At 37.8% G+C, this 23,241-nt stretch overlaps 1 protein-coding gene across 1 annotated transcript in view; it reads left to right on the top strand.

Moving 5' to 3' along the window:
• The window catches only part of LOC128658546 (dynein axonemal heavy chain 11-like), a 1,692,686-nt gene extending 1,690,856 nt beyond the window's left edge, over window positions 1–1,830 (top strand). Inside the window, 1 exon segment of the mRNA XM_053712841.1 lies at window positions 1,583–1,830. Within this exon segment, the coding sequence (XP_053568816.1) occupies window positions 1,583–1,830 (248 nt within the window).
• Window positions 1,831–23,241: the final 21,411 nt, after the last annotated feature.

The raw sequence follows: 23,241 nt of genomic DNA, 5'->3' as shown, positions 1-23,241 counted from the left end.
TAACAACTTTTATTGTACACCTCTAAAATTGTCTAAAATGTCTACTAGTCAAACTTTTTCTTGTCCACGATGTCTTTATATTAATGCAGACATTTTACATATGTTTTTTGAGTGCCCTAAGGTTGGACAATTTTGAAAGAAGGTTGCTTACTGGTTTAACAATATCTATAAATTAAAGATCTGCTTAGACGCAGACTGTATTTTTTTCCTTAATTATGCCAGTCAGGATGTATTATTACACAAAATTTTTTTAAATATAATTATATTGTTGGTCAGACAATTGATAGTGAAAAATTGGAAAGCTAATAAAATGCCTGATTTTTCAGTGTTCATTAAGGAAATCCAGATGCATATATTGTATTAGTCTTTTCATCTTAGAGAAGCACAAGAAAAGGAAGTAAGGAAATTCTTATTAGGATGGCTCCCGATAATTAAGACATATGCGGAAAGCATTCAAAAGTCTATATTATATCCATTTTTTAGTTCAGAGTGTTTCTGTGATTTGGCGATACTAGGAGAATTTCCAGTAGAATGGATTAGGAATTATAGAGACATGTAACATGTTACCGTTAAGAAACGAGGCGGACCGAATTTTGTCCCTAGATTAGTATAGTGGGAGCGTGAGGGGGGAGCGGAGCTCGCGAGAGAGAAGGATATGTTCTCGTGTTTTTTTTTTTCTTTTCTCCTTTTTTTTTGTTTTTTTTTCTTCTCTTTTCTCCCATTTTCTTATTTTTTTCGCTTTTCCTTTGTCTTTTTTGTTGTTGTTTTTTATATTCTTTGTGTTAAGATAAAAAGTGCTTCAGTGTAAAAGTAGAAAAATTTGAAAGATTCGCTTTTTTTACTCAGTATCCAGTATATGGTTATAATGTATTGAAGAGACCAGGTTTTTTTTTTTTTGTTGTTGTTATTTTTAGCTCTATTATACTATTTAGATAAGTTCTCTTATATTTAAGTATATATACTATGGAGGTTTATAACGTATGTAGTAGACCCTAATTTGCTGTATTTTGCCAAATTGAAAGGGATGGTATGTGAAACCTTAAATTGCCTGGTATGTTGTTTTTTTTTGTTTTTGTTTTTTTTTCTCTCCATGGTTGTACAATATTTAACACCCTGCGAGGTGGTCTTACTTTTGTAATATGTTTTAATTTGATACTGTGTGTTTTTCTTTTACACTGTTGGCACGTATAAATAAATAATTAAAAAAAAAAAATATAGGAGAAAAACTTATCTATAGGGCTACTCACTACAGCTGGTGCACCCATGTGATTTGGTGGGGGAAACTTAGCTGTCACAAATTATTTTTGTATGCACACTTTTTGAGGCAGCTCCTACTGAGAATGTGCAAGATTCACCGAATATACGTATATGCATTTTCTTATTGGCTGATGGCTGTCAAATGAGGCATTAGGAAGGAAAATGCAACTGAATTTCAAAAGAATAAGTAGACTTTTTTTTCTGACAAATGTGAAACTAAGTGATTTTGCATTGTATATTTATTATACATTTATTGATTATGCTATTCTACTGTGTTTAGTGGTTCTTTAATATATATATATATATTTATACTGTGTTTTTGCAGGGGCACGATGGGATGTTCAAGGTGGACATATTGCGGAAGCACGTGTTAAAGCTCTTACTCCTGTCATGCCTGTCATTTTTGTGAGAGCTATTCCTAATGACAGACAAGAGACAAGAAATATATATGAATGTCCAGTATATAAGACAAAATTAAGAGGCTCAACATTTGTGTGGGCTTTTCACTTGAAGACTAAAGAGCGCCCTTCAAAATGGATTCTTGCTGGTGTTGCTTTGTTGTTAAGTGTGTAACAAAAATGCCTACACAAGTTAAGCACATGTTGTGAAATGTTAAAATGTAGTGATGTTTAGGTAAAAAAATATATATATATAATAATTTCTTTCCCTCTACACTAGTGTGTATTAATACATACTTATTTCATGCAGGTGGTAATCCATTACTCCTGGAAATTACTCTTTACAACTAGGAGAAGATAATGATTCCCAAATCCCAAGAGCCCTATAAAACCCCTCCCACCTCACACATACATCAGTCTATACTTTGCCTCCACTAGATTTTCAGTTTATATTGAGGCCCAGTTTCCCCTCAGAGTACAGTGCTTGTCAGAAGGATGTGTATGGAGTATGGTTTGTGATTCTTTTTTCATCTCATGGGGACATTTTTCATAAACCCTCCATAACTGGTGGCAGGGACTTACTACAATATGCTCCTGTTCCATAACCTCTGCTAATATGTCTCAGAACTGGTTTGGCTGTCTGCTGCTTGTTTACTAGTAGACGAGTGTCTATTGGTAATTATCATTTATTAAAGGGACAGTCTACACCAAAGTTTGTATTGTTTAAAAATATAGATAATCCCTTTACAACCCATTCCCCACTTTTGAAAAACCAACACAGATACAGGGTTATCACAGAGGTAAAAAGTATATTAGTAAAACTAAGCCTCTGCAGACTGCCCCCTTATGCCATTTCTTTTAACAGACTTGCATTGTAGCCAATTGGTGCTGACTCCTAGGTAACTCCATGGGTGTGAGCACAATGTTATCTATATGGCACACATTAACTAACACCCTCTAGTTGTGAAACAATGTCAAAATGCATTCAGATAAGAGGTGGCCTTCAAGGGCTAATAAATTAGCATGAGTCTCCTAGGTTTAGCTTTCAAATAAGAATACCAAGAGAACAAAGCAAAATTGATATTAAAAGTAAATTGGAAAGTTGTTTAAAATGACATGCCCTTAATTTATGTAAAATTGCCGGACTATATTATGCTTTAACATCTTTTGTTTTTCACAGTTTTTTTTCTCTGTACATGATAACAAATGTATTATTTTGTCTTTGAACAGTGTTTTGGATCATAAATAAATAAATAATAAAAAAATAAAAAAATGACATGCCCTATCTGAATCATGAAAGTTTATTTTTGACTAGACTGTTCCTTTAACACAGTGATTTTCAACCTTTTTTTTGCCGTGGCACACTTTTTTACATTAAAAAATCCTGCGGCACACCACCATCCCAAAATTTTACAAAATCAAACATTGTAGCCTAATACAGCATAAATATATACTGTATATATATATAGATATATATACACACACTGTACTGTGCTGTCATGCCATGCCTTCTACAAACTATACATGGCATATTGACATTCATTCACAAACAATCATAATGATTGTCTGTGAATAAATGTCAATATGTCATAGTTGTAAATTATGCCTGATGAGCCTGTCACATACCTCCCAATATTTCAAAATTTGAAAGAGGGACACCCCCGCACTGGGAAAATCCCCCCCCCCCCCCCCCCGTGCACTGGGAAAAGTGTTATCTGTGGAGCACCTCCCTCTTCCTCTCTAGTGAGTCTCCAGTCCTCCAGTCATGTTCCTTGTGCTGAGAAGGAACGTGAGTGACATGACCTGGCTGGAACTGTTCTGGAGGAGGAGCAAAGCTGGGCCAGCATGCATGGGGGATTGAAGTGTTGTGTGGTGCTGAGTGTAGAGCCGGCACTAGGCACGTGTTGTGGTGGGTGGGGGTTCCTTCCAAGTGTGTACACGGGTCAGGGAGACGAGCTGTTGCTGTGCAGTTACCCTCAGTCATCATCTCACTCAAAATTAAAAAACGGCCCAGAATAAAAAACAAGCAAAATTTAAAAAATGTCACACTGTTGTCAGTCTGCCGCGGCACACCTGAGGATCTCTCACGGCACACTAGTGTGCCACGGCACACTGGTTGAAAAACACTGCTTTAACATTTAGACACGCTATAGATATGCTATGGGCACTTTTTAAGTTTATATATATATTTGCCAATATATATGGCCCTGGGACAGATCCTTTATACAATTCCATTGGTGTTTTATGTGCCTCGTTGTTTATTTTTGGTGCTTGGTTTCTATTTTGACTGTGGCAGGTGCACACATTGGATTTTGGCACCTTAAAGTTCCTATTCACCATTATTTCTTCCTGATTAATGTTATCTGCCTTCAGATGTTATGTTAATATCTCCTGCTTTGCTTTCCAGTTCGGCATAGCGTGCATTCTACCTGTTAGTTTATTTAAAAACATAATTTATGTAAGAACTTACCTGATAAATTAATTTCTTTCATATTGGCAAGAGTCCATGAGCTAGTGACGTATGGGATATACAATCCTACCGGGAGGGGCAAAGTTTCCCAAACCTCAAAATGCCTATAAATACACCCTCACCACACCCACAATTCAGTTTAACGAATAGCCAAGTAGTGGGGTGATAAAGAAAGGAGTAAAAAGCATCAACAAAGAAATTTGGAATAATTGTGCTTTATACAAAAAAATCAAAACCACCATAAAAAGGGTGGGCCTCATGGACTCTTGCCAATATGAAAGAAATGAATTTATCAGGTAAGTTCTTACATAAATTATGTTTTCTTTCATGTAATTGGCAAGAGTCCATGAGCTAGTGACGTATGGGATATACCCAAGATGTGGAACTCCACGCAAGAATCACTAGAGAGGGAGGGATAAAAATAAACCACAGCCAAATGCTGAAAAAAAATATTCCTCAACCTAAAATATAAGTCATTCTCATGAAGAAAAGAAAAACTTAAAACATCAGCAGAAGAATCAGACTGAAACAGCTGCCTGAAGAACTTTTCTACCAAAAACTGCTTCAGAAGAAGCAAATACATCAAAACGGTAGAATTTAGTAAATGTATGCAAAGAGGACCAAGTCGCTGCTTTGCAAATCTGATCAATGGAAGCTTCATTCTTAAAAGCCCACAAAGTGGAGACTGATCTAGTAGAATGAGCTGCAATTTTCTGAGGCGGGGCTTGACCTGACTCCAAATAAGCTTGAAGAATCAAAAGCTTTAACCAAGAGGCCAAAGAAAATAATAGCAGAGGCTTTCTGACCTTTTCTAGGACCAGAAAATATAACAAATAGACTAGAAGTCTTTCTGAAATCTTTAGTAGCTTCAACATAATATTTCAAAGCTCTTACCACATCCAAAGAATGTAAGGATCTTTCCAAAGGATTCTTAGGATTAGGACACAAAGAAGCAACAACAATTTCTCTACTAATGTTGTTAGAATTTACAACCTTAGGTAAAAATTCAAAAGAAGTCCGCAAAAGCGCCTTATCCTAATGAAAAATCAGAAAAGGAGATTCACAAGAAAGAGCAGATAGCTCAGACACTCTTCTAGCAGAAGAGATGGCCAAAAGGAACAATACTTACCAAGAAAGTAGTTTAATGTCCAAAGAATGCATAGGCTCAAACGGAGGAGCCTGTAACGCCTTCAAAACCAAATTAAGACTCCAAGGAGGAGTAATTTATTTAATGACGGGCTTAATACGAACTAAAGCCTGTACAAAACAGTGAATATCAGGAAGTTTAGCAATCTTTCTGTGAAATAAAACTGAAAGAGCAGAGATTTGTCCCTTCAAGGAACTTGCAGACAAACCCCTATCCAAACCATCCTGGAACAACTGTAAAATTCTAGGAATTCTAAAAGAATGCCAAGAGAATTTATGAGAAGAACACCATGAAATGTAAATCTTCCAAACTCGATAATTCCTAGAGACAGATTTACAAGCTTGTAACATAGTATTAATTACTGAGTCAAAGAAACCTCTATGACTTAATACTAAGCTTTCAATTTCAATTTAATGATTTGAGATCCTGATGGAGAAACGGACCTTGAGACAGTAGGTCCGGCCTTAACGGAAGTGGCCAAGGTTGGCAACTGGACATCCGAACAAGATCCGTATACCAAAGCCTGTGGGGCCATGTTGGAGCCACCAGCAACACAAATGATTGTTCCATGATGATCTTGGAGATCCCTCTTGGAAGAAGAACTAGAGGTGGGAAGATATAAGCAGGTTGATAACACCAAGAAAGTGTCAGCGCATCCACTGCTTCCGCCTGAGAATCCCTGGACCTGGACAGGTAACTGGGAAGTTTCTTGTTTAGATGAGAGGCCATCAGATCTATTTCTGGAAGACCCCACATCTGAACAATCTAAGAAAACACATCCGGATGGAGAGACCACTCCCCTGGATGTAAAGTCTGACGGCTGAGATAATCCGCCTCCCAATTGTCTACACCTGGGATATGAACCGCAGAAATTAGACAAGAGCTGGATTCCGCCCAAACAAGTATCCGAGATACTTCTTTCATAGCTAGGGGACTGTGAGTCCCACCCTGATGATTGACATATGCCACCGTTGTGATATTGCCTGTCTGAAAACAAATGAACGGTTCTCTCTTCAACAGAGGCCAAAACTGAAGAGCTCTGAGAATTGCACGGAGTTCTAAAATATTGATAGGCAATCTCACCTCTTGAGATTTCCAAACTCCTTGTGCTGTCAGAGATCCCCAGACAGCTCCCCAACCTGAAAGACTCGCATCTGTTGTGATCACAGTCCAGGTTGGCTGAACAAAAAAGGCCCCTTGAACTAAATGCTGGTGATTTAACCACCACGTCAGAGAGTGTCGAATATTGGGATTTAAGGATATTAATTGTGATATCTTTGTATAATCCCGGCACCATTGATTCAGCATGCAAAGCTGGAGAGGTCTCATGTGAAAACGAGCAAAAGGAATCGCATCCGAAGCTGCAGTCATGAGGCCTAAAACTTCCATGCACATAGCCACTGAAGGGAATTACTGAGACTGAAGGCTCCAACATGCTGCAACCAATTTCAAACGTCTCTTGTCTGTTAGAGACAGAGTCATGGACACTGAATCTATCTGGAAACCTAAAAAAGTGAACCTTGTCTGAGGAAAAAACTTTTTGGCAAATTGATCCTCCAACCATGTTTGAAGAAACAACACTAGTTGATTTGTGTGAGATTCTGCAGAACGTAAAGACTGAGCTAGTACCAAGATATCATCCAAATAAGTAAACACCCCAATACCCTGTTCTCTGATTACAGAGAGTAGGGCACCCAGAACCTTTGAAAAGATTCTTGGACCTGTTGCTAGGCCAAATGGAAGAGCAACAAATTGGTAATGCTTGTCTAGAAAATAGAATCTCAGGAACTGATAATGTTCTGGATGAATTGGAATATGAAGGTAAGCATCCTGCAAGTCTATTGTAGACATATAATGTCCTTGCTGAACAAAAGGCAGAATAGTCCTTATAGTCACCATCTTGAAAGTTGGTACTCTTACATAACAATTCAAAATTGTCAGATCCAGAACTGGTCTGAATAAATTTTCTTTCTTTGTTACAATGAATAGGTTTGAATAAAACCCCAAACCTTGTTCCTAAAAAGGAACCGGCATGATTACCCCTGAAACCTCCAGATCTGTAACACACTTCAGGAAAGCCTGAGCTGTTACTGGATTTACTGGGATGCGTGAGAGAAAAAATCTCCTCACAGGAGGTCTTACTCTGAATCCAATTCGGTACCCCTGAGAGACAATATGCTCTGAATCCATTGATTTTGGACAGAATTTATCCAAACATCCTTGAAAAACCTTAATCTGCCCCCTATTAGCTGAGCTGGAATGAAGGCCAAACCTTCATGCGGACTTAGGGGCTGACTTTGGTTTCTTAAAAGGCTTGGATTTATTCAAATTTGAGGAAGGCTTCCAATTGGAAACAGATTCTTTGGGGGAAGGATTAGGTTTTTGTTCCTTATTTTGACGAAAGGAACGAAAATCATTAGAAGCCTTAGATTTACCCTTAGGTTTTTTATCCTGAGGCAAAAAAAAACTCCTTTCCCCCCATTAACAGTTGAAATAATAGAATCCAACTGAGAACCAAATAAATTATTACCTTGGAAAGAAAGAGATAGCAATCTAGACTTAGATGTCATATCAGAATTCCAAGATTTAAGCCACAAGGCTCTTCTAGCTAAAATAGCTAATGACATGGATCTAATATCAATTTTGATAATATCAAAAATGGCATCACAAATAAAATGATTAGCATGTTGCAGTAAGCAAACAATGCTAGATATGTCAGAATCCAATTCTTGTTGCGTTAATTCTCCAACCAAAAAGTTGAAGCAGCGGCAACATCAGCCAAAGTAATTGCAGGCCTAAGAAGATGACCTGAATATAAATAGGCTTTCCTTAGATAAGATTCAATCTTCCTATCTAAAGGATCTTTAAAGGAAGTACTATCTTCCATAGGAATAGTGGTTCATTTAGCAAGAGTAGAAATAGCCCCATCAACTTTGGGGATCTTTTCCCAAAACTCTATTGCAATTGCTGGTAAAGGATACAATTTTTTAAACCTTGCAGAAGGATTAAAAAGAGTACCTGGCTTATTCCATTCCTTGGAAATCATGTCAGAAATTGCATCAGGAATAGGAAAAACCTCTGGAGTAACCACAGTAGGTTTAAAAACAGCATTTAAACGTTTACTGGTTTTAATATCAAGAGGACTAGCTTCCTCAATATCCAAAGTAATTAACACTTCTTTTAATAAAGAACGCACATACTCTATTTTAAATAAATAAGTAGATTTGTCAATGTCTGAGGAAGGATCTTCTGAATCAGATAGATCCTCATCAGAGGTGGAAAATTCATTATGCTGTCGGTCATTTGAAATTTCATCAACTTTATCAGAAGTTTTAAAAGACCTCTTACGCTTATTAGAAGGTGGAAATGCAGACAAAGCCTTCTGAATAGAATCGGTAACAAATTCTTTAAAATTCATAGGTATATCATGTACATTAGAAGTTGAGGGAACTGCAACCGGCAATGTACTATTACAGATGGAAACTCTATCTACATGTAAAAGTTTATCATGACAACTATTACAAATGACATTTGGAGATATAATCTCCACAATTTTACAACAAATGCACTTAGCTTTGGTAGAACCGATGTCAGGCAGCAAAGTTCCAGCAGATACTTCTGAGGCAGGATCAGATTGAGACATCTTGCAAAATGTAAAAGAAAAAACAAAATATAAAGCAAAATTATCAATTTCCTTATATGACAGTTTCAGGAATGGGAAAAAAAGCAAATAGCATAGCCCTCTGACATAGCAAAAGGCAAGAGGCAAAATCAATGGGGCAATAAATAATGAACAAAAATTGGGCGGCAAGTATGACGCACAACGTAACTGAAAAACATTTTTTGCGCCAACCATGTCCAGAAATGACACACTCGCGTCACTAGCGACGCAACCCTGTATGAACCCCTGCGTCAAGTATGACGCCGGAAATGACGAACTTGTGTTAACGGACGTGCTTTTCGCGCCAAAAAAATTTCCTGCCAAGAATGACACAATAAAGTGTAGCATTATGCCCACCCGCAAGCCTAAGAAAGCCCGCAATTTGAACAAGTAGTCAATTGAAAAAAAGAATAAACCCCAGGTAAGAAAAATATTTCTCAATATTAACTTTCCCAAATATGAAACTGACAATCTGCAAAAGGAAATACATGAACCTGACTCATGGCAAATATAAATATAATACATATATTTAGAACTTTATATAAATGCATAAAGTGCCAAACCATAGCTGAGGTGTCTTAAGAAATAAAAACATACTTACCCAAAGACACCCATCCACATATAGCAGATAGCCAAACCAGTACTGAAACAGTTATCAGTAGAGGTAATGGTATATGAGAGTATATAGTCGATCTGAAAAGGGAGGTATGAGATGAGTCTCTACGACCGATAACAGAGAACCCATGAAAAAGACCCCCGTTAGGAAAATCATTGCATTCAATAGGTATTACTCTCTACGTCCCTCTGACATTCGCTGTACTCTGAGAGGAATCAGGCTTCAAAATGCTGAGAAGTGCATGTCAACGTAGAAATCTTAGCACAAACTTACTTCACCACCTCCATAGGAGGCAAAGTTTGTAAAACTGAATTGTGGGTGTGCTGAGGGGTGTATTTATAGACATTTTGAGGTTTGGGAAACTTTGCCCCTCCTGGTAGGATTGTATATCCCATACGTCACTAGCTCATGGACTCTTGCCAATTACATGAAAGAAAAGTTACTTAGGAGGGGGTAAGTGATTTCCATTCTTCAAGAGCTTTTTAAGGGGGTCAAAGTTTTTCTTGCATTGCTTTGCCATATGATATGATGCAGCAGTCTGTCCCTAAGCTTACCCAAGAATCGGAGTCTCCTGAACACCTTTCTACCATTTTAAGGTGTGCTTATTATAAAAATGCTAAAGTGCCTTCGCCAGCTCATTTATGTGGTTCATGTTTAGAACTGCTAAAGGACCAGTCAAAACAGTAGATTTGCATTATCAACAAATGCAAGATAATGAAAGTTTCATTTTGATTGAGTGTCCCTTTAATGGAATCAGACCTACTGTGAAAAATGTTATCAAGGCTGCAGTTTCTGAGGCCCTGGCTTCTCTCCCACCTTCAAAGAAGCGTAAAAGGTCAGTTCAGATTTTAGCTTCTACAAGTACTATGTGCCCTGAAACATGCTGGTACGTATTTACATGGTGACATTTCCTCTGGTAATGAGGAATCTTCATCTGATCTTGAACCTGATACCTTTTTTTGGTTTAAAGTTGAACATATTCGTTCTCTTTTAAAGGAGGTATTAATTACTTTAGGGGTAAAAGATCCTAAAGTTTCTGAAGATAAACCTTGTAATCATTTAACTTCAGTTTTTAAGACTATTGTTAATCTCCCTAAAGTTTTCCCTATTCCTGATGCTGTCTCTGACATGATTTCTAGGGAAATTCATTTATTCATTCTGCAAGGTTTAAAAAGTTATATTCTTTACCTGCTGCTAATATAGATTTGTGGGAAACAGTTCCCAAGGTGGATGGGGCCATTTCAACTCTGGCTAAATGTATTACTTTTCCTTTGGAAGATAGTACTTCTTTTAAAGACCCTTTAGATAGAAAGTTAGAGTCTTTTCATAAAATGGCTTTTTACAAGGCTATATTCCCAGGCCAGCTATTTATATTGTTGATGCTGCTGCTGCTTCTACTTACTGGTTGTCTAGTCTTTCAGAGCAGTATTTTGATGACTCTGCTAGTGCAAATATTTTGGATTTACCCAAGAGTGCCAATTCTTTAATTTGTGATGCGGTATTTAATATTATGAAGATTAATGTCAAAAGCATGTCTTTGGCAGTCTTTTGGTGTCAAAATACAGATTATTATCTCTTTCCTTTCAGGGAAAGAAATTGTTTCGTTCTGATTTAGATTTTATAATATCTACTGTTACTAGAGGTAGAACGGGTTCCTTCCTCAGGACAGAAAGTCTAGAGGGAAATCTAAAGCTTCTAATTATTTTCATTCCTTTTGTCAGAATAAAGAACACAAAATTGACTCCTTTGCTCAAAAGCAAGGCACCTCTGGTTCAGTCTGGAGACCTAGTGCTAACTGGAAAAAGTCAAAGCAGGGTAAGAAATCTATCCCTATTACCAAAACTGCATGAAGGTGCGGCCCCCGATCCAGAGGTTTTGGTAGGGGGCAGATTAAGCCTCTTTCAGGGGGCCTTGGTTTCAGCCTGTTTCAGACTCCTTGGATCTGAATATAGTTTCTTAGGGTTATCAAATAGGATTCAAAACAATACCTCCCAGTGGAAGGTTTTTTCTGTCCAATGTTCCAAGGAAATCTGTAAAAGCTCAAACTCTGAACAAGTTTGTAAAGATTCCATATTTTAAAATGGAAACTATTCAGACTATTCTATCATTTGGTCGGAAAACATAATTTATGTAAGAACTTACCTGATAAATTAATTTCTTTCATATTGGCACGAGTCCATGAGCTAGTGACGTATGGGATATACATTCCTACCAGGAGGGGCAAAGTTTCCCAAACCTCAAAATGCCTATAAATACACCCCCCACCACACCTACAATTCAGTTTAATGAATAGCCAAGACGTGGGGTGATAAGAAAGGAGCGAAAGCATCAACAAGGAATTGGAATAATTGTGCTTTATACAAAAAAATCAAAACCACCATAAAAAGGGTGGGCCTCATGGACTCTTGCCAATATGAAAGAAATGAATATATCAGGTAAGTTCTTACATAAATTATGTTTTCTTTCATGTAATTGGCAAGAGTCCATGAGCTAGTGACATATGGGATAGCAAATACCCAAGATGTGGAACTCCACTCAAGAGTCACTAGAGAGGGAGGGATAAAAATAAAGACAGCCAAATCCGCTGAAAAAAGAATCCACAACCCAAATCAAAAAGTTTTATTCTTATAATGAAAAAAACTGAAATTATAAGCAGAAGAATCAAACTGAAACAGCTGCCTGAAGAACTTTTCTACCAAAAACTGCTTCTGAAGAAGAGAAAACATCAAAATGGTAGAATTTAGTAAAAGTATGCAAAGAAGACCAAGTTGCTGCTTTGCAAATCTGATCAACAGAAGCTTCATTCTTAAAATCCCAGGAAGTAGAAACTGACCTAGTAGAATGAGCCGTAATCCTCTGAGGCGGGGATTTACCCGACTCCACATAAGCATGATGAATCAAAAGTTTTAACCAAGAAGCCAAAGAAATAGCAGAAGCTTTCTGACCTTTCTTAGGACCAGAAAAGTTAACAAATAGACTAAAAGTCTTTCTGAAAACTTTAGTAGCTTCAACATAATATTTCAAAGCTCTTACCACATCCAAAGAATGCAAAGATCTTTCCAAAGAATTCTTAGGATTAGGACACAACGAAGGGACAACAATTTCTCTACTAATGTTGTTGGAATTCACAACCTTAGGTAAAAATTTAAATGAAGTCCGCAAAACTGCCTTATCCTGATGAAAAATCAGAAAAGGAGATTCACAAGAAAGAGCAGATAATTCAGAAACTCTTCTAGCAGAAGAGATAGCCAAAAGAAACAATACTTTCCAAGAAAGTAACTTAATATCCAGAGAATGTATAGGCTCAAACAGAGGAGCCTGTAAAGCTCTCAAAACCAAATTAAGACTCCAAGGAGGAGAGATTGACTTAATGACATGATATGAACCAAAGCCTGTACAAAACAATGATTATCAGAAAGATTAGCAATTTTTCTGTGAAACAGAAAAGAAAGAGCAGAGATTTGTCCTTTCAAGGAACTTGCGGACAAACCCTTACCCAAACCATCCTGAAGAAACTGTAAAATTCTAGGAATTCTAAAAGAATGCCAAGAGAACTTATGAGAACTTATGAGAGGAACACCATAAAATGTAAGTCTTCCAAACTCGGTAATAAATCTTTCTAGACACAGATTTACAAGTCTGCAACATAGTATTGATCACTGAGTCAGAGAAACCTCTATGACTAAGCACTAAGCGTTCAATCTCCATACCTTCAAACTTAATGATTTGAGATCCTGATGGAAAAACGGACCTTGAGATAGAAGGTCTGACCTTAACGGAAGTGGCCAAGGTTGGCAAATGGACATCCGAACAAGATCTGCATACCAAAACCTGTGTGGCCATGCCGGAGCCACCAGCAGAACAAACGAACGTTCCATTATGATTTTGGAAATCACTCTTGGAAGAAGAACTAGAGGCGGAAAGATATAAGCAGGTTGATAATTCCAAGGAAGTAACAACACATCCACTGCTTCCACCTGAGGATCCCTGGATCTGGACAGATACCTGGGAAGTTTCCTGTTTAGATGAGAAGCCATCAGATCTATTTCTGGAAGCCCCCATATCTGAACAATCTGAAGAAACACCTCTGGGTGAAGAGACCATTCTCCCGGATGTAAAGTCTGGTGACTGAGATAATCCGCTTCCCAATTGTCTATACCTGAGATATGAACCGCAGAGATTAGACAGGAGCTGGATTCCGCCCATGCAAGTATCTGAGATACTTCTTTCATAGCCTGAGGACTGTGAGTCCCACCTTGATGATTGACATACGCCACGGTTGTGACATTGTCTGTCTGAAAACAAATAAACGATTCTCTCTTCAGAAGAGGCCAGAACCGAAGAGCTCTGAAAATCGCACGGAGTTCCAAAATATTTGAGAACCTTTGAGAAGATCCTTCGAGCTGTTGCTAGGCCAAAAGGAAGAGCAACAAACTGGTAATGTTTGTCTTGAAAAGAGAATCTCAGGAACTGATAGTAATCTGGATGAATTAGATTATGAAGATATGCATCCTGTAAGTCTATTGTGGACATATAATGCCCTTGCTGAACAAAAGGCAGAATAGTCCTTATAGTCACCATTTTGAATGTTGGTATCCTTACATGACGATTCAAAAATTTTAGATCCAGAACTGGTCTGAAAGAATTCTCTTTCTTTGGTACAATGAACAGATTTGAATAAAACCCCAGACCCCGTTCCAGATATGGAACTGGCACAATTACCCCAGATGACTCCAGGTCTGAAACACATTTCAGAAAAGCCTGAGTCTTTACTAGGTTTATTGGAATACGTGAGAGAAAGAACCTTCTCACAGGCGGTCTTACCTTGAAACCTATTCTGTACCCTTGAGAAACAATGTTCTGAATCCAATGATTTTGAATTGAACTGATCCAAACATCTTTGAAAAATCATAATCTGCCCCCTACCAGCTGTGCTGGAATGAGGGCCGCACCTACATGCGGACTTGGGGGCTGGTTTTGATTTTCTAAAAGGCTTGGATTTATTCCAGACTGGAGAAGACTTCCAATTGGAAACCATTCCTTTGGGGGAAGGGTCAGGCTTCTGTTGCTTATTCTGATGAAAGGAACGAAAACGGTTAGCAGCCCTAAATTTACCCTTAGATTTTTTATCCTGAGGCAAAAAAGCTCCCTTCCCCCCAGTGACAGTTGAAATAATAGAATCCAATTGAGAACCAAATAATTTATTACCTTGGAAAGAAAGAGATAGCAATGTTGACTTAGAAGTCATGTCAGCATTCCAAGATTTAAGCCATAAAGCTCTTCTAGCAAATACCTGACATCAATTCTAATGATATCAAAAATGGCATCACAAATGAAATCATTAGCATGTTGAAGAAGCTTAACAATGCTATACACATTATGATCTGGTACTTGTTGCGCTAAAGCCTCCAACCAAAAAGTTGAAGCTGCAGCAACATCAGCCAAAGAAATAGCAGGCCTAAGAAGATTACCTGAACATAAATAAGCCTTCCTTAGAAAAGATTCAAGCTTCCTATCTAAAGGATCTTTAAAAGAAGTACTATCTGCCGTAGGAATAGTAGTACGTTTAGCAAGAGTAGAGATAGCCCCATCAACTTTGGGGATTTTTTCCCAAAACTCCAATCTATCAGCCGGCAAAGGGTACAGTCTCTTAAACCTTAAAGAAGGAGTAAATGAAGTACCCAAACTATTCCATTCCCTAGAAATTACATCTGAAATAGCATCAGGAACTGGAAAAACCTCTGGAATAACTACATGAGGTTTAAAAAACAAATTTAAACGTTTACTGGTTTTAATATCAAGAGGACTAGACTCCTCCATATCTAATGCAATCAACACCTCTTTAAGTAAAGAACGAATAAACTCCATCTTAAATAAATATGAAGATTTGTCAATGTCAATATCTGAGGCAGAATCTTCTGAACCAGATAGATCCTCATCAGAGAAAGATAAATCAGAATGTTGGCGGTCATTTAAAAATTCATCTGATTTATGAGAAGTTTTAAAAGACCTTTTACGTTTATTAGAAAGTGGTATAACAGACAGAGCCTTCTGAATAGAATTAGAAACAAATTCTCTTACATTAACAGGAATATCTTGAACATTAGATGTTGAAGGAACAACAACAGGTAATGGACTACTACTAATGGAAATATTATCTTCTTTTGAAAGTTTATCATGACAACTAACACAAACTACAGCCGGAGGAACAGTTACCACAAGTTTACAACAAATGCACTTAGCTTTGGTAGAACCGACATCAGGCAGCAGCTTTCCAGAAGTAGATTCTGATACAGGGTCAGATTGCGACATCTTGCAATATGTAATAGAAAAAACAACATATAAAGCAAAATTATCAAATTCCTTAAATGACAGTTTCAGGAATGGGAAAAAATGCAAACAGAACAAGCCTCTAAGAACCAGAAGCAAAAAGAAACTGAGACTTAAATAATGTAAAAAAAACTGGCGCCAAGTATGACGCCCACCATTGACAAATTTTGGCGCCAAAAACGTCTGCAACAAACATGAGCGTCATAGATGACGCAACTACGTGAAACTCTCGGCGTCAACTACGATGCCGGAAATGACGTCATAAACATCAACAAACGTCAACAAACATAATTTTCGCGCCAAAAAGTCTTACGCCAAAAATTCTAGCATTTTTTGCACCCGGGAGCCTAACAGCCCGCAATTTAGAAAGAAAAGTCAATTTGAAAAATTTCCAGCTAAGAAAAAAATGTATTCATATGCATTTCCCAAAAAATTAAACTGACAGTCTGAATGAAGGAAATATACTGATTAACCTGAATCATGGCAAATATAAGTATAAAACATATATTTAGAACTTTACATATAAAGTGCCAAACCATAGCTGAGCGTGTCCTAAATAAAATAAGACATACTTACCAAAAGACACTCATCTACATATAGTAGATAGCCAAACCAGTACTGAAACGAGAATAAGTAGAGGTAATGGTATATAAGAGTATATCGTCAATCTGAAAAGGGAGGTAGGAGAAGAGATCTCTACGACCGATAACAGAGAACATATGAAATAGATCCCTGATAGGATGACCATAGCATTCAGTAGGCAATACTCCCTTCACATCCCTCTGTCATTCACTGCACTCTGAGAGGAAAACCGGGCTTCAGCATTTCAGCATGCTGCGAAGCGCATATCAACGTAGAAATCTAGCACAAACTTACTTCACCACCTCCATAGGAGGCAAAGTTTGTAAAACTGAATTGTGGGTGTGCTGGGGGGTGTATTTATAGGCATTTTGAGGTTTGGGAAACTTTGCCCCTCCTGGTAGGAATGTATATCCCATACGTCACTAGCTCATGGACTCTTGCCAATTACATAAAAGAAAGGTCAGTTTATATACACATATTTCTATTCACAAAGAACATTTTTAGTTTCAGAGATTTGCCTTTCTGGTTAGGCATTTTCAGTTTGTTGCTCTTCCTTTTGGTCTGACTACATCTCCAAGAATATTCTGAAACTTTTATCTCTCTTGTTTCCCTCAGTTGCTCTTTGAATGGAAGTCCTAGGTCTCATGATTGCAGCTTCAGATGCATTTCAATTTGCACATTTTCATGAGGCCTCTTAAGCTTTGTATGCTGCATCAATGGTGCAGAGATTATACTCAGCTGTGTCAAAGGATATTGTTGAATTAGTCAGTCTTGGTGTGTGCATCATCAGTTTATTATTCAGGAGACTTCTTTTGCTCGTCCTACCTTGACTGTGATCACTGCAGATGCAAGTCTCCCAGGTTGGGGAGCTCTTTGGGGGTCTCTGACATTGCAGGGAGTTTGGGATAATCGTGATGCAAGGTTACCAATCAATGTTCTAGGATTATGTATAATATTCAAGGCTCTTCAAGCTTGCAGGCTCCTCCTTTTGAACCTATGCATACGGTGGATATTAAACTACTTTCTTGGAAAGTATTGTTCCTTTTGGCTATCTCTTCTGCTAGAAGAGTTTCTGAGTTATCTGCTCTTTATTGTGATCCTCCTTATCTGATTTTTCATCAAGATAAGGCTGTTTTATGGACTTATTTTGATTTGTTGGTTGTTTCTTCATAGAACATTAGCAGGGAGATAGTTGCTCCTTCTTTGTGTCCTAATCCTAAGAATGCTTCAGAGAGATCTTTGCATTATTTGGACATTGTTAGGGTATTGAAATATTACATTGATGCTACTAAGGAATTTAGTCAAACTTTTAGTTTGTTCATTCATTATTCTGGTCCTAGGAAGGGTCAGAAAGTTTCTGCTGTTTCTTTGGCCTCATGGTTGAAGCTTATTTAGAGGCAGGTCAGCCACCAATGTAGCGGATTACTGCTCATTCTACTAGGTTAGTTGCCACTTCTTGGGTCTTTAAGAATGAGGCTTCAGTTGATTAGATTTGCAAGGCAACTTTTATTGGAGTTGTGGATTTATTTTCGCAGTAAAAAAATATGTTTTTAAATCCCTTTATGTTATTACTCGTGGACTCCCCCAATTGTGTATTAGTTTCCATGGAGTAATGGATTGTGGACTCTCACCGCCTGTATGAAAGAAAACAATTTATGCTTACCTGATAAATTAATTTCTTTCATGGTGGTAATAGTCCTTGAGACCCCATCCTTAAGTGTTAATTTTTTTTTCTTAGCACATCTTTTTACCCTGCTAATTTTTATGGCTCTTATTCCTTATTCTTACCTCACTTTGCTTAGCTATAAGTTAGAATGAGGTATGTGTGAGGGGTTTTATAGGGCTCAGGGAGTTTGGGAATCTTTGCCTCTTCCTAGTGATAGAGAAGAGTAATTCCTAGGAGTAATGGATTGTGGACCCTCACCACCATGAAAGAAATTAATTTATTAGGTAAGCATAAATTAGGTTTTTCTTGAGTCTTGTGTATAAGAATTTATGGAATAAAGGAAGAAAAAAAGTATAACAGTGACCAATGTATGGCTATGTTTCTATAGAGTATAGAGCTTACAAACCACATTTATTAGTTTACAGTTCTTGGTTTAAAAAAAAAAAAAGATCTTGACTTGCGTAAGGTGCAACTCAAGGTGTAATTAGCTGCCAATAGACACAGCTTTTATTAAGTTAGTGGATTTTCTCTGCATTAAAATAATAAATTAACAAATGCTTACAATCATCACTGAATATAATTGCAGGCTCATCTCTACAGCCAACCATTATTTAATCATATGGATCAACAAAGTTCCTCCCAGTATTAACCACATGAATTAATTGACACTTAAAATTAATATTAAATACCCCCTGACCCCAAAAACTGGCAAGCACCTTTACCTAAGGATGTGACAACACCTGAAGATTTCAAAACAGTTTTAGTAACTGTAGAATATTTTATTTTTTTATATAAATATGCACCCATAAAAAAAATAATTAACATCATTAACGGCATATTAATGTCCCAATACAATGCATCATATAACTAATAAACCAAAGGAGGGAGAACAGTAAGCTTCTTTATGCTAGCTTCACCTGACTGAATTTTCCATCTCAATCCCTAGACTTACCTTGTGCCTGAAGCTCAGCCCCCAAAAAGTCCACCAATGTCGAATAACCGTATATTCTATACAGGAATCCAAGTTATTCTTTAGTTGTATTTTATTTTATTATTATTATTGAATAAACCTATCAGGATTATAGAAATAAAATAATAAATATAACAGTAACACATTATGAATGGGCTGGTTAATTGAAGCTGATGTCCCTTTAAGCAAAGAAAGAAACTACATACAAGCAATTAAAGGACCAGTCAACACAGTAGATTTGCATAATCAACAAATTCAAGATAACAAGACAATGCAAAAGCACTTAGTCCGAACTTCAAATGAGTAGTAGATTTTTTTTCTGACAATTTTAAAAGTTATGTATTTTTCCACTCCCCCTGTACCATGTGACAGCCATCAGCCATTCACAAATGCATACACGTACCATGTGACAGCAATCAGCCATTCACAAATGCATACACACTTATTCTTGCACATGCTCAGTAGGAGCTGGTGACTCAAAAAGTTTAAATATAAAAAGAATGTGCACATTTTGTTAATATAAGTAAATTGGAAAGTTGTTTAAAAACATAATTTATGTAAGAACTTACCTGATAAATTCATTTCTTTCATATTAGCAAGAGTCCATGAGCTAGTGACGAATGGGATATACATTCCTACCAGGAGCGGCAAAGTTTCCCAAACCTCAAAATGCCTATAAATACACCCCTCACCACACCCACAAATCAGTTTAACGAATAGCCAAGAAGTGGGGTGATAAAAAAAAGTGCGAAAGCATATAAAATAAGGAATTGGAATAGTTTTGCTTTATACAAAACAATCATAACCACCAAAAAGGGTGGGCCTCATGGACTCTTGCTAATATGAAAGAAATGAATTTATCAGGTAAGTTCTTACATAAATTATGTTTTCTTTCATGTAATTAGCAAGAGTCCATGAGCTAGTGACGTATGGGATAATGACTACCCAAGATGTGGATCTTTCCACGCAAGAGTCACTAGAGAGGGAGGGATAAAATAAAGACAGCCAATTCCTGCTGAAAATAATCCACACCCAAAATAAAGTTTAATGAAAACATAAGCAGAAGATTCAAACTGAAACCGCTGCCTGAAGTACTTTTCTACCAAAAACTGCTTCAGAAGAAGAAAACACATCAAAATGGTAGAATTTAGTAAAAGTATGCAAAGAGGACCAAGTTGCTGCTTTGCAAATCTGATCAACCGAAGCCTCATTCCTAAACGCCCAGGAAGTAGAAACTGACCTAGTAGAATGAGCTGTAATCCTTTGAGGCGGAGTTTTACCCGACTCGACATAAGCATGGTGAATTAAGGATTTCAACCAAGATGCCAAAGAAATGGCAGAAGCTTTCTGACCTTTTCTAGAACCGGAAAAGATGACAAATAGACTAGAAGTCTTTCGGAAAGTAGCCTCAACATAATATTTCAAAGCTCTAACAACATCCAAAGAATGCAACGATTTCTCCTTAGAATTCTTAGGATTAGGACATAATGAAGGAACCACAATTTCTCTACTAATGTTGTTGGAATTCACAACCTTAGGTAAAAATTCAAAAGAAGTTCGCAACACCGCCTTATCCTGATGAAAAATCAAAAAAGGAGACTCACAAGAAAGAGCAGATAATTCAGAGACTCTTCTGGCAGAAGAGATGGCCAAAAGGAACAAAACTTTCCAAGAAAGTAATTTAATGTCCAATGAATGCATGGGTTCAAAAGGAGGAGCTTGAAGAGCCCCCAGAACCAAATTCAAACTCCAAGGAGGAGAAATAGACTTAATGACAGGTTTTATACGAACCAAAGCTTGTACAAAACAATGAATATCAGGAAGATTAGCAATCTTTCTGTGAAAAAGAACAGAAAGAGCAGAGATTTGTCCTTTCAAGGAACTTGCGGACAAACCTTTATCTAAACCATCCTGAAGAAACTGTAAAATTCTCGGAATTCTAAAAGAATGCCAGGAAAAATGATGAGAAAGACACCAAGAAATATAAGTCTTCCAGACTCTATAATATATCTCTCTAGATACAGATTTACGAGCCTGTAACATAGTATTAATCACAGAGTCAGAGAAACCTCTTTGACCAAGAATCAAGCGTTCAATCTCCATACCTTTAAATTTAAGGATTTGAGATCCTGATGGAAGAAAGGACCTTGCGACAGAAGGTCTGGTCTTAACGGAAGAGTCCACGGCTGGCAAGAGGCCATCCGGACAAGATCCGCATACCAAAACCTGTGAGGCCATGCTGGAGCTACCAGCAGAACAAACGAGCATTCCTTCAGAATCTTGGAGATTACTCTTGGAAGAAGAACTAGAGGCGGAAAGATATAGGCAGGATGATACTTCCAAGGAAGTGATAATGCATCCACTGCCTCCGCCTGGGATCCCGGGATCTGGACAGATACCTGGGAAGTTTATTGTTTAGATGAGAAGCCATCAGATCTATTTCTGGGAGTTCCCACATTTGAACAATCTGAAGAAATACCTCTGGGTGAAGAGACCATTCGCCCGGATGCAACGTTTGGCGACTGAGATAATCCGCTTCCCAATTGTCTATACCTGGGATATGAACCGCAGAGATTAGACAGGAGCTGGATTCCGCCCAAACCAGAATTCGAGATACTTCTTTCATAGCAAGAGGACTGTGAGTCCCTCCTTGATGATTGATGTATGCCACAGTTGTGACATTGTCTGTCTGAAAACAAATGAACGACTCTCTCTTCAGAAGAGGCCAAAACTGAAGAGCTCTGAAAATTGCACGGAGTTCCAAAATATTGATCGGTAATCTCACCTCCTGAGATTCCCAAACCCCTTGTGCCGTCAGAGACCCCCACACAGCTCCCCAACCTGTAAGACTTGCATCTGTTGAGATTATAGTCCAGGTCGGAAGAACAAAAGAAGCCCCCTGAATTAAACGATGGTGATCTGTCCACCACGTCAGAGAATGTCGGACAATCGGTTTTAAAGATATTAATTGAGATATCTTTGTGTAATCCCTGCACCATTGGTTCAGCATACAGAGCTGAAGAGGTCGCATGTGAAAAGGGGATCGCGTAAGATGCAGCAGTCATAAGACCTAGAATTTCCATGCATAAGGCTACCGAAGGGAATGATTGTGACTGAAGGTTTCGACAAGCTGAAATCAATTTTAGACGTCTCATGTCTGTCAAAGATAGAGTCATGGACACTGAATCTATCTGGAAACCTAAAAAGGTTACCCTTGTCTGAGGAATCAATGAACTTTTTAGTGAATTGATCCTCCAACCATGATCTTGAAGAAACAACACAAGTCGATTTGTATGAGATTCTGCTAAATGTGAAGACTGAGCAAGTACCAAGATATCGTCCAAATAAGGAAATACCACAATACCCTGTTCTCTGATTACAGACAGAAGGGCACCGAGAACCTTTGTAAAAATTCTTGGAGCTGTAGCTAGGCCAAATGGCAGAGCCACAAACTGGTAATGCTTGTCCAGGAAAGAGAATCTCAGGAACTGATAGTGAGCTGGATGAATCGGAATATGCAGATATGCATCCTGTAAATCTATTGTAGACATATAATGCCCTTTCTGAACAAAAGGCAAGATAGTCCTTATAGTTACCATTTTGAATGCTGGTATCCTTACATAACGATTCAATATTTTTAGATCCAGAACTGGTCTGAAGGAATTCTCCTTCTTGGGTACAATGAAGAGATTCGAATAAAACCCCAGCCCCTGTTCCAAAACTGGAACTGGCATAATTACTCCAGCCAACTCTAGATCTGAAACACATTTCAGAAATGCTTGAGCTTTCACTGGGTTTACTGGGACACGGGAAAGAAAAAATCTCTTTGCAGGAGGTCTTATCTTGAAACCAATGCTGTACCCTTCTGAAACAATGTTCTGAATCCAAAGATTGTGAACAGAATTGATCCAAATTTCTTTGAAAAAACGTAATCTGCCCCCTACCAGCTGAGCTGGAATGAGGGCCGCACCTTCATGTGGACTTAGAAGCTGGCTTTGCTTTTCTAGAAGGCTTGGATTTATTCCAGACTGGAGATGGTTTCCAAACTGAAACTGCTCCTGAGGATGAAGGATCAGGCTTTTGTTCTTTGTTAAAACGAAAGGAACGAAAACGATTATTAGCCCTGTTTTTACCTTTAGATTTT

The sequence above is a fragment of the Bombina bombina genome, chromosome 1, assembly GCF_027579735.1.
Source record: "Bombina bombina isolate aBomBom1 chromosome 1, aBomBom1.pri, whole genome shotgun sequence".
Lineage (NCBI taxonomy): Eukaryota > Metazoa > Chordata > Amphibia > Anura > Bombinatoridae > Bombina > Bombina bombina.
The sequence above is the reverse complement of the archived record's forward strand: the minus strand, read 5'-3'. Positions and strand labels throughout refer to the sequence as shown.